The following is a 12,089-nucleotide window of genomic DNA, read 5'->3' on the forward strand; positions in this document are numbered from 1 at the left end:
CTTTTTCTGCTTATGTGGTGCTGAGGAATCGAACCCAGGGCCTCATGCATGCAAGGCAAGCGCTCTACCACTGAGCCACCTTCCCAGCCCCTGTAATCCCATTTTCTAGAGAGGGTGAGGAAGAAGGATTACTTAGGCCTGGTAGTTCTGGACAACCTAGCAAGTCCCCAGTCTGAAAAGAAAGCTCCAACCATAGCCCACTTGCCCCTCTCATACCCGTGGCATTAAGAAGGTCGCATTGAGACAGGAAGATAATAGAAAGTAAAAAGAAAAGAAAACAAACCTCCAAATGCTCAGTATTGAAATGGTGACAATTTGTCCTGATTATTTTAAATAGAATTCTGCATAGCCTTGAAAATAACATGGAAGTGATGATTCTAGACTTGAAATTTTACATAGCCAACATTGCTGAGTGACCAAAGATAAATAATAGGAATCCTCAGATTATGGCCATTCAAACTTCATAGGGACTGGAGGTATAGCTCAGTAGTAGAAACCATATTTAGCATCTACAAGGCCTGGGTTTCATCTCTATCACCATAAACAAAAACAAAAAAAATTCCTGTGTAATAAACTCCATTGACAAAGATGATAAAAATCTGAGACCAACAAATTTTATTCTTTAGTCATTATTTATTTATTTGCCGGTCCTGGGACTTGAACTCAGGGCCTAGGTGCTACCCCTAAGCCTCTTTGTGCTCAAGACTAGTGCTGTACCACGTGAGCCACAGTTCCACTTCTGGCTTTTTCTGGGTAGTTATTAGAGATGAGAATCTCCCAGACTTTCCTGCTTGAGCTGGCTTCAAACCACTATCCTCAGATCTCAGTTTCCTGAGTAGTTAGGATTACAGGAGTGAGCCACCAGCACCCAATTTATTTTTCATTTATTTTTTTCCTTCAAATTTTCTGTGATAAAAATTATGATAAACATTTCCAAGTTGAGGGCTGGGAAGGTGGCTCAGTGGTAGAGCGCTTGCCTTGCATGCATGAGGCCCTGGGTTTGATTCCTCAGCACCACATAAGCAGAAAAAAAAAGCCGGAAGTGGCGCTGTGGCTCAAGTGGTAGAGTGCTAGCCTTGAGCTGAAGAGCTGAGGGACAGCGCCCAGGCCCAGAGTTCAGGCCCCACGACTGGACCAAAAACAACAACAAAAAAAACCTGTTCTTTTGGTTTTTGGGTTTTTTTTGGTGGTGATAGAGTTTGAACTCAGAGTCTTGCTCTACACTTGAACTAGGCTCCCACCCCTTTTTGCTTCATTCATTGTTCAGGTAGGCATCTGGCACTTTTGCCTAGAGCCAGCCTCAGGCCGTGATCCTCCTGCTGCTTCTTCCTACATAGGTAAAACTATAGGTTTATATCACCATGCTTGAGTTGTCAAGTTGGTTGTTGTTGTTGTTGTTGTTGTTTGGGGCTTGAACTCAGGGCCTAGGCACAGTCTCTGAGCTTCTTTTGCTTAAGGCTAGTTTAGCTCTACCACATGAACCATAGTACCACTTCTGGATTTTTTTTTGTAATTTATTGGCGATAATCTTTCCTGCCCAGGATGGCTTTGAACCACAATCCTCAGATCTCAGCCTCCTGAGTAGCTAGGATTATAGGCATGAGACACTGGTGTCTGGCTTTGAGTTTTTTTTTTTTTTAAAGAATAAAACTCTTGTTTCCATTGAAGTACCACTTTTGAAGTAACATTACATACTTTTATAAAACTGAAAAAAGGATCATTGTGTACTTAGGAATAAATAAGAAAAAATCTAATTATATGAATTAGCCAATACAACAACACATGGAGAAAAAAATCACAATACAAAGCAACCCTAACTTATATGGAGTCTATTATAACTTCTGTAAGGGATCAAAATTTTGAAACCAGTCAATAAAAAGAAATTATTTGCTATGAGAGGGTATAAAATCAGACTAAGTTGGCTTTTATCCTATGTGCACAAGGAAAAATAGAATAAGGAAGAAACTTTTCGCTTGATTTCTGTCAAACCAAAAATGTGTTAAATGGGGGCCAAGAAAGATTCATGATGCCAATTCACAGAGAAAGGAATCCATAGAAAATATGACACTATTTGGGTTCACAGTCCTGTGTATGCAAAGGAGAGCTATTTTGAGATGCAGTTTTGCTAACTTTTTTTTTTTTGCCCAGCCTAGCCTCAAACAGCAATCTTCCCATCTCCACTTTCCATGTTTCTAGGATTACAGGCATGTACCATCATGCCCAGCTCTCTTTTGTGTAAAGGGTTTTTTGTTGTTGTTGTTGTTTTGTTTTTGTTTTTTTTCCCCAGTCTTGGGCTTGAACTCTGGGCCTGAGTGCTGTCCCTGAACTTCTTTTGCATAAGGCTAGTTCTACCACTTGAACCACAAATTCCATGTAGAATTCAAACTCAGTGTTCTTTCTCTTCTGTCTCAAGCTTGGCTGACAAGCCAGAGCAGCATGTTCTTCACCATTTAATAGCACACTCTAGTTTCAGTAGCTCATGGGTTAGCAGATGGGACATTGGAGAAAATTTAAAAGTCCCTCAAAATGATAATGACAGTTAATCTGGGTTAGTGAGAGTCTTGAAAATGCTAAAATGTTCATACCATGGAGAAAAAAAAAGGTTATTTGGAAAACTTGAGTGTTGTGTTTTATATTTTATCATATCAGAGTTACCTAAGGAATGCCACCTGTGCCATTCTGTCCTGTGAGGCTGACTTGGTACAGTCAGTGCCTGGTTACTATGGATATGGTACTTGTTATTGGTACTGGTTATCCTGTCAAAACTAAGGCAATAACCCCTCTCACTTCCTGATCTCACCACCCTTACCCCAGTGGGACCTGGTCTGAGCAGATGGCTTAGTTGGGCATTGTGCTAGGGAAGGTGAGGTCCAGATAACCCTGAGAGCACATGTCATCATCATGACAGCAGCAGGTCAGTGGCCTAGGCATGCTCTTGACTTAGATGAGGTGGGCACTGTTCTTGGCCAGAGGAAGTTGGGGATGACCAGAAACATGGGATATGCTGAGAAAGAGTAAGTACTCCCTCTGCTTCCTACTCCAAGTTGACACCATTGGAGCCAATCAGGCCATTGGGGACTTACAGAAACTGGCTGCCCCTGCCCTGGAGGACAGAGAAGACTTATTTCAGCCACATGTTGTTTTTCTTTTTTTTTTATTCTTTTTTTTAAAAATTGTGAACATACTATACAGAGGGGTTACAATTACATGGGCAAGATAATGAGTACATTTTGTATCAAGCATTGCAGCCTCCTCCTTTGTTTACCCTTCACATCCCTCCCCCAACCCTCCCACCCAATCCTCCCCCCCACATGTTGTTTTTCTTGTTTTGGTGTTTTTGGGTTTTTTTTTTTTTAGTGTTAAGCTATTCTTCTTAAACCTAAGGCTGTGTAATATAGAACTCAACTGGCGTTCCTTGTCATGAGGTGGCTGAGGTTAGTTTTGAGTCCTTTTTAGCATGTACAGTATGCCTGGCCTCCCACCTTGAGCTATCCCCAGCCCTAGGTGCACCGCCCTTCACTCCTGGGTTGCTGCCCAGCTGGGCTTCCAGTTATTCCTCTGTGCAAAAGGGTGACACATCCACCAGAAGGATCACCTTGGCTACAGTGCACTGCATACCTTGCCAGACTTGCTGCTCTGTCCAATTCTCACTTCACTTACATTCCACTCCCCCTGAGCTGCTAAGGGTCCCAACCCAGCAGTTTACAGGATTTTTTCAAGGGTAGTTTTTCTTGTTGGTGAGTTTCATGCATGTTACTAACAGTTGAGGCTAGTACTGCCCAATAGCATTGACTGTGATGATAAATGTGGTCCAGCCATCAGCCACCCTTGACTATTGAGCACTTGCAGTGTGGCTAGTGAGAGAGGAACTAGTCACATAATTATAACCTCTTTACATTGACCATAGGAGTTATGAATTCTGGCTTCTGTATGTGGAACCTAACCCATGGGCATATCCCTGCAGACTCCATGGAGGGTCTTAGGAGTAGACAGAAACCCTGGGCACAGGGATACAAGGAGAAGTACAGAAAGCAAGTGAACAGAGAGAAGTTAGGTGGTTAGAATAGGAGCTCAGTGGCTTTTCTTTCCTGAGAAGGGCCTGGGCCTCATACTGACAGAATTCGGTGTATGTGACTTATGTTTCCACAGGAGAGAGGCAGGAAATGAGCTGAGTCAGAAGCTGTCATGGCTGGAAGCCCAGCATGCTGCCTACTGTGAAAGCCTGTCCCTGCAGCATCAGTGTGAGAAGGACAAGCTGCTGCAGACACATTTGCGCCGAGCTAATGAGCTGGCAATACAGCTGGACCTGGAGAAGGGGCGACAGGAAGAGAGAGAAAAGGAGATCCTGGCCCGCTGTCGGAGGCAGCAGCTGAAGCTGCAGGCTGTGATGAATGAGGAGCAGGCACAGATATGCAGATCATTCACTCTGGAGAAGGAAAAGTTGGAGCGTACCTACAGGAACCAAGTAGAGAGACTTGCCCGCGAGGCAGAGGTACTGCGTGCTCTCTTGAAAAATGGAAATGCTAAAGTGAGCAATGAGTCAGAAAGGCCGTGCAGCCCCATACCCCTGTGTCCAGACAGTGGTGATCAACTCCTGGTCCAAATGGCTCCCTGTGCTGATAGAGATATGGGGGTATCAGTAGGACACTGGCCTAGCCAGGGACAAACCCAGGGCCAGCCTTGCAATGTGTATGCCATCCAGAGCCCATCCCCCACCCAGATGTCCAGAAGCCTCTCAGAGCACCCCAGCCTCCAAGAGAACTATCAGGGGCCACCCAGCGCTGTTCCTTTGGAGGGGAAGTCACATGTGGAGCCATGTGGGATAAACAAGGGAACCATCCTAGAAGGTCTGCCACCTTCTTTCAGGGCCTCAGCAAGCCCAGGGCAGCCTGACACCCAGGAGCTGCTCTTGGAGGAGCAGGCTGGCTGCTTGATCAGGGATCCAATCTCCTTGGGAAGCCAGGAAGGATTAGCGAGGGGAAGTAAAGGTGCCCTGGAGACTCAGCTCCAACTTGATGGAGAAGCTGCTAGCACAGGGCTCTTGCTGACTTGCCCTAAGCTCCCAGACCCACAGGAGGTGGTGCCAGAGCGACTTGCCACCTTTGAGGAGACAGCAGCTGAAACCCTGTCTGAGAGAGAGAAGCACGATGTGAAAATCAAACTTCTACACCTGGAAGATGTTGTTCGGGCCTTGGAGAAAGATGCAAATTCCAGAGAAAATGACAGGTTTGGTCTCCCAAATGCCCAACTGATCCCACTGGCCTCTTGCTATTGAATGTCATCCGGTCTTTCCCCACTGACAAGCTCTCAGACTGCCAAGCCGGCTATCATGAGTGTAGCCCTGTCCCTGGGCACCTAGGTAATGAGCATGTGCATAGAGAGAAAGGATGGGTCTTTCTGAGGCAGTTCAACAGGCTCTGGTGTCCCCGCTTCTGATCTCACAAGGACAGGATCTGTGTTCAGAGGCCTCGTATTAGTTGTGAGTCACCTGTGAGCTTTCTACCTGTTGAGCTTGGGAGAGGCTGATGGCTGAGAAGCTGCAGCTTCATCTGTATGTACCAGCCTCTATCCTTGCAGTAGCCCAACGAGTTCTTGTGCTGGTGGAAGAGCAGTAAACAAAAGATGCTGTCCGTGGAAAGAGCCTCTGTACTCACACATTCTGGGTTTGCCCAAGACTTGAAGCTAGCTGGTGGACTCAATGCCTTCAGGGACTAGAGATGCTGCCACAGCTTCTGTCTTCAGTAGATACCAAGAGATGGAGAGAAGGTTGTAGATTCTGATTTCTCCACCAAATAAGATGCCCAGATGCCCAAGGAGCCAGGGTTGCTGCTTTCCCAGCTCCCCAAGGGGACACAAGATATAGGTGGAGCTATGCTCTATCACAGATGCCTAGCTCCTTGGTGAGGGTTTTTGCAGGCTGCAGAGCATGGCTTTGGGCCAGAACGGTGGCTACAGAGGTAGCCTATCTTCTGGCTTCTCCTCTGGAGATGGATATGTTTATAGGCACTTGTACAGTCAGGTGAAGTTAGGTCATGCTCTTTGTTTGCTTCATTTAATGCTATCAGATCCCAGACAGCATGCTTGGGAGATATCTGCAGGCTGCAGGAGGTCTCTGCAGGCATAGGACATTTTCCAGGAGTGTACATGGTCACAGAATGAATGATGGGACTAGAATCCAGTCCAAGGACCAGCACATCACTGTGGATCATGGGCAGGTTATTTCCTTAGGGGAAAATAGGTAGGGCTAAGAATGTGGCTCAGGGTAATACGCTTGCCCTGGAAGAGGCCATAGACCTAAGCATGTGGCTGCTTATTAGATCCTGGAATCCTCTTCTACTGTTCCCTTGGACTCCTCTCACTCAGAGTGTTACCTCTACTTGGTCCCCAGCCTGAGTACTGCTGCTTCCCCAGCTCTGAGTCTCAGAAAGCTGTACTTGTGCCATCTGCTGACCCATCTGACAGCCTGGAATCACAGTCATTGGACAGTGTCTTCTGGGCAGCTGCTTTGTGCCAGGATAAAGGGTGGGAATTGCAGAAGAAATGATACAGGTGTTTCAAACTCTCCACCCTATTGGGTGGATGTCCCAGTGTTACAAAATAGGACATCACTGCATTTTAAGGATAAGGAATTTAAATGTTATGCCTCTCAGTGGCTTACATTTTTCAGGAAAACATATGTTTGTAGTGAAAGCCCAGGGAAGATGTAAAAATCAATTGATGTGAACTTGATGTGCACTCAAAGAAGGGGTTTCTTGGGAGGACTTTGGTGAAGGTAGGTTAAGGCTTCATGACACAACAACCTTGAGGCTGCTGTGCCTGCTTCAGACATGAGAACTGCCAGACCTAAGCTACAGTAATTGGTAAATGGGGAGACAGGGTAAGGTGGTTCTCATGTGAACGTAGAGAAATTTCAAAGACCAAAATGCTAGGGCCTGGCTAGGAAACTGAGCTAACTCATGTCAAGAAGTCAGGGGAGGGGAGAGGGTTATTGTGGCTGAGGCCAGAGTGGTTGCTGTAGAGATGCAGGAGTTTGAAGACCATATTGACAGAGCTAGTTCTAAGCAAGCTCTGGGCCAAGAAAGTTAAACATGGATCAGGCACCATTAGTGGATGCCAGGGGTGCTACCTGCTTAATGTGAGGAAATGGAGGGCATCTCTCTGTGCTTGAGGATCCCACAATGCTGCCTCCTACAGAAAGTCAGATTGGTGGAGAGATAGGAAGACCCTCAAGGCGGGGGGGAACCAAGGGGCTGGTATTTTGGAGAAAGGCTTTCTCCACCTGTAACTGTATGCAGAGCCAATGAGGGGCTAGTTCAGACAAAGACAGGTGGCTAAGAAGAAGTCTATGAGGCTCAGCAGCTTGGAGATGTCCCCTCTGTCCCCTTACTCCTTGCCCAATTTGTCCCCAGCCCTAGATCCTGCTTTACCCAGGTCTGTTCCCAGTACTAGCCAGGCACTCTTAGCTACAATTGCCAGAATGTCAGCCTTTCAGTCTTTCTAGAGAAACATGCATAACCACCTCCCCAAGCTCACCAGAGCCACAGAACCCTAGGCTGGGTGAGGGTCAGACATAGATCTTGGAGGCCATGGTGAAGTTTGAGGCCTTTATCATAGAGAAAGCCAAGTCCAGAGAAAAGGACCCAGTCAGTTTGTGTTGTATGAATCTGAGCTCACAGTATAGAGAGCTTCAGGAAGATCCTGAATACTCCAGGGTCCAGATGTGTCCATTGTGACTCTATTCTGTTTACATTCACACTCCTCTTTTCTGATTTCCTTAAGAAAATTTCAGGCATAATATTTTCTGCTAAATATTTCAGTATATTATTTTGTAAGAGCAGAATCGTTCTCTTAAACATCTATGATACCTTTATCACACACAAGAACTTTAACAATAGCCAACCACTTAGCTTTTCAGGAAGCTGGGATCAGAGGATTCCAGTTTGAAACCAGCTCACACAGGAAAATCCATGAGACTCTTGTCTCCAAGAACCAGCAGAAAGCCAGAAGTAAGGATATAGCTCAAGTGGCAGAGTACCAGCTTGAGTGAAAAAAACTAAGGGACAGTGCTCAGGCCCTGAGGTAAATCCCCAGTACTGGCATTTTAAAAAAGACGAATTTTAATATTGATATTCACTCTACAGTCTGATTTCAGTAACTGTCCCAATGTGTTCTTTATAGATGGTTCCCTGCCTTCCTGGATCCAATAGAGGATTATTCTATCCTAGTTACTATATATGTAATGTCCTTTAAGCTGAAAATGTATTTTTCTATTTGGTGGGGAGGTATCAGTGAATAGTAACCTTTTTTATCATGGTAAAATGCATGTAGCTTAAAACTAATTATTCTAACCACCTTTGTATATTATTCAGTGGCATTAAATATTCACAATGTCTTACATGTGTCTTCACCATTCACTTTCAGATTTGTCTCATTCATTCCAAACAGAAACTCTGAATCCATCAAGCAATAGCACTTGTTAGTCTTTTGTTTGACAATTTTGACATGAGTGTTCACAAAGATAGGATCTGTGATTTTCTTGTGGTGTCTGTTTTTAGCATCAAGATGATGCTGACCTCTCCATTTTTTTAGAAGGTTGAGAAAGACTGGTGATAATTTTTCTCTAGTAATGTTTGATAGAAGTTGCTAGTGAAACCCTATGCTTCTAAGCTCCTTGCTCTCAATTATTTATTCAATCTCCTGACTCGAGGTCTATTCATATTTTATAGTTCTTTGTAAGTCTATTTTGAGAGATTATTTTAGGAACTTGGACACTGCTCTGTGTGTGTGTGGGGGGGGTGCTGGAAATAGAACCAGTACCTTACATATGCTAGGCAAGTGTTCTATCACTGACCTCCACTCCTAGCCTGGACACTAACATTTTTGAAGACTCAAGACCATTTCTGGATGGCATTTCAGGTGTAGTTACAACTTGCTGACATTGCATAGTTTTCAGCCTGTCACCATTGAAGGTTCACCATTCCTTTTGATATCTTATGCCTGTTCAGTTGGACCAGGTTTTTGCTTTGGAAGGAAGTTCCTTTTATGAAATTCTGTTTGGTTCAGATTTCCTCAGTTTTTATTTATCTGAAAAAAATGTTTTATATTTTTGAAAGACAATATTCTTTGGAACACAAATCCAGATTAGTAGTTCTTCACACATATTCATTCAGTACAAGAAATTCCCTGTTGCCTTTGAGCTGTTAGATCACTTTGCATGGTTATTAGTTATCTGTTGCTGCTCTGACAAGTGACCTTTAACCCAGCTTAACACAACGCAGATTTATTATACTACATATTTGGAGTTTAGAAAAGTAGAATGGGTCTCCCTTGGAATCCAAGTGCCACCTGAGCTGTGCTTCCTTCTGGAAATTCTAGAGAGAAAAATCTTTTTGCCTCTTCAGCTTTTAGGGGCTGCCCACCTCTTTTTATATTTATGGCTTCTCCATCTTTAAACTCAGCAGTGATGGGTCCTGTCTTTCCTTCATCACAATACCCAATGCTGAGCCTTCTGCCTCTGTCTTCCACCTTTTTAAAGTATCTTGGTGATTGCAATAGGTCCACACAGATAATCCAAAACAATTTAAGAATAAATTCTTCAGGTACTAAGTGGGATTTTAAGCTGTCTCATTAGTCACCTGTATTGGGGAACTGTAATCTGTCATAAACAATGATGTTACCCCACAGAGATTCTCAGGTTGTCAAAAGCAAAGGTGGCCCAGGAAGACTGGGTTTCACTTCTGCCTTTTCCCCTGACAAGAGTCTTTGAATTTCTGTGGGCATCTTCCTAAATTTCTGTTTCAGAGTGTGGGGTGGGTGAAAACTTTCCTGAGAATTATGCTGATGGATCTTGGTCTTCTGATTCCTTGTGCATCTTAACTCTGCTGCAGTTCACTGGTGGGGGTAAATATACTTTGCCAACCCTGAAGACTCATCCCAAAACTTGGCATCAGTAGCTAGTACTCTCATGTTTTGGCAACGGTTATGAGATGCAGGGAAGAAGTCAGCTGTAAGCACAAAGTAAACAAGACCAAACTGCTAAATGAACTCCAGAGCTGTGGCTGGAGAAAGCCATGTTTCCTGTGGCATGATCTTTGGCACATGCAAAGCAGAGCCTGCTAACCACTGGAGAGGGTGTAGTGTCCTTTGCCTGTTCCAGGGCAGGGAATGGAGGCTGGTTTTCAGTGTTTTCACTGGAGAGCTGGGATCGGTGGTGCCAATGGTTCTCACAGGCTTCTTCAATTTTTCACGCAGAATCGAGTTTCGTAGGCTTTCTGAAGAAAACACTCTATTGCAAACTGACCTGAGAAAGATTCAGCAGGAGCTAGAAGCTGCAGAGAACACAAATGGCGCACAGAGGTAAGGGGTGCCTCTGAGTTCCACCCAGTCCTGTGAGGCTCTGGCCTGTTTGCTGTCTAGGGTGAGCATATCAGGCTTTGGGTTAAAAAGTGGGTGGAGTTCAAAGATTAATCTTCATTCCAGGAAGCCCTGTGTAGCTGGACTTGATCTGTAAGCAGACATGGCAGGCAAAGGGGTCTTCTACAGGTTGGCAGCCATCTTGATTCCTATGTCCCTTGGACTCAAATGTGGAGGCCTAGATCATGTGTGTGCACACGGTCTCATGGTTAACATTCCATCTATAGGACATTGTTTCACCCCTACAGAAATGTTTCACTTCACTCATAGGCTAGAGACAGCAAGTGCTATTAATGGGGGAGAAAATGCTGCTGGGGCCCTCTGGCCAGTCAGGCCTGATGGCTTCAGCTGTGCATTTCTCTTAGGTCCACTGTGGGTATTTCAAGGTCAGTGAGTCAGAGCTGGGAGAAAGGGTGGTGTCAGAAGCTGAGCACTAGGCAGGTGAGTGTTGGGCTGGGACCTCTCTTGAATGCGGGTGGTATGACAGGGACCTGCACATGAAAGGGAAAGAATGTGTGTCAGAGGAATGTGGATTTCTTCTGTCACTGCTCTAACTGTATCCACAGACTGTCTCTTTTTTTCTAGCTGTGAATTTCAAGATCAGCTCAGTGATAAAATGCTGGGGATGTGGTTTTTGTTTGATAGAATTGCTGTGTTTAAAATATGGAATCCAGTGGCGCTGTGGTAGAGCGCTCGCCTTGATCTCAAGAGCTGAGGGACAGCACCCAAGCCCAGAGTTCAGGCCCCACGACTGACCCCCCCCCAAAAAAAAAAGATTTAAAATATGGAATACAAGCTGGGTGCCAGTGGCTCATGCCTGTAATCCTAGCTACTCAGGAGGCTGAGATCTGAGGATCGCGGTTCAAAGCCAGTCCGGGCAGGAAAGTCTGTAAGACTCTTATCTCCAATAAACCACTAGAAAACTGGAAGTGGCGCTGTGGCTCAAGCAGCTCAAGGTGATCGGTCACCTTGAGCTGAAGAGTGCAGGGACAGTGCCCAGGCCCAGAGTTCAAGCCCCACGACCGACCAAAAATAAATAAAAATGAAAATATGGAATCCAGAGTAGGAGTTAGTGTATTTCAAAAAATTCTGCAGAAATTGCAGAAGGAAATTATTTTTTTTTCCTGGAGTGTGCTACGCTGGAGAGACCCCTTTGAAGATGTACATACCTCAGCTCGTGTAAGGCATCTGGGCTCTTTACAGCTCTGAGTATGAATAGTTCCATAGTTTGAAAAAAATTAATATGATAGGAATTTAATAGAGGATGTGTTTTTACAGTACTATAAGTATTAATCATTCTGGAAATCTAAAATATTACATGTTCCTAAACCCCATGATTTGTGACTGGTGTCTCCCCCATCCCCCGACCCCAGTCAGCACTGGCAACAATGACCTAGAGATGAGACAGTCTGTACAGTACAGAATGGTCATATTATCTGTCCCGTGATTGTAGGCTAAATCACAGACAGCACAGAAAGTGATGACCAAGAAGAAAAGTGCTCTATTTTAATTTTGCTTTTTCAACAGGAAAGAAATCGAGGTTTTAAAGAGAGACAAGGAAAAGGCCTGCTTTGAAATGGAAAAGCTCAATACACAGGTCAAGTATTGATACCTGGCATGCAGCTATGCTACTCTTCTAATTATTTTAAAATATAATCACATTTACAGAAAAGAAG

General features: G+C 44.6%; 1 protein-coding gene across 3 annotated transcripts in view; it reads left to right on the forward strand.

Annotated features, from left to right (window-relative positions):
• Ninl (ninein-like) overlaps window positions 1-12,089 on the forward strand; it is a 145,391-nt gene that overhangs the window by 103,927 nt on the left and 29,375 nt on the right. For all 3 annotated transcript variants that reach the window (XM_013027119.1, XM_013027120.1, XM_013027121.1), the window contains 3 exons: window positions 4,150-5,226; window positions 10,252-10,356; window positions 11,941-12,010. In XM_013027119.1, coding sequence (XP_012882573.1) covers window positions 4,150-5,226; window positions 10,252-10,356; window positions 11,941-12,010 — 1,252 coding nt within the window. The remainder of the gene's footprint in view (window positions 1-4,149; window positions 5,227-10,251; window positions 10,357-11,940; window positions 12,011-12,089) is intronic.

Source organism: Dipodomys ordii, unplaced genomic scaffold (assembly GCF_000151885.1).
Source record: "Dipodomys ordii isolate 6190 unplaced genomic scaffold, Dord_2.0 Scaffold99, whole genome shotgun sequence".
Lineage (NCBI taxonomy): Eukaryota > Metazoa > Chordata > Mammalia > Rodentia > Heteromyidae > Dipodomys > Dipodomys ordii.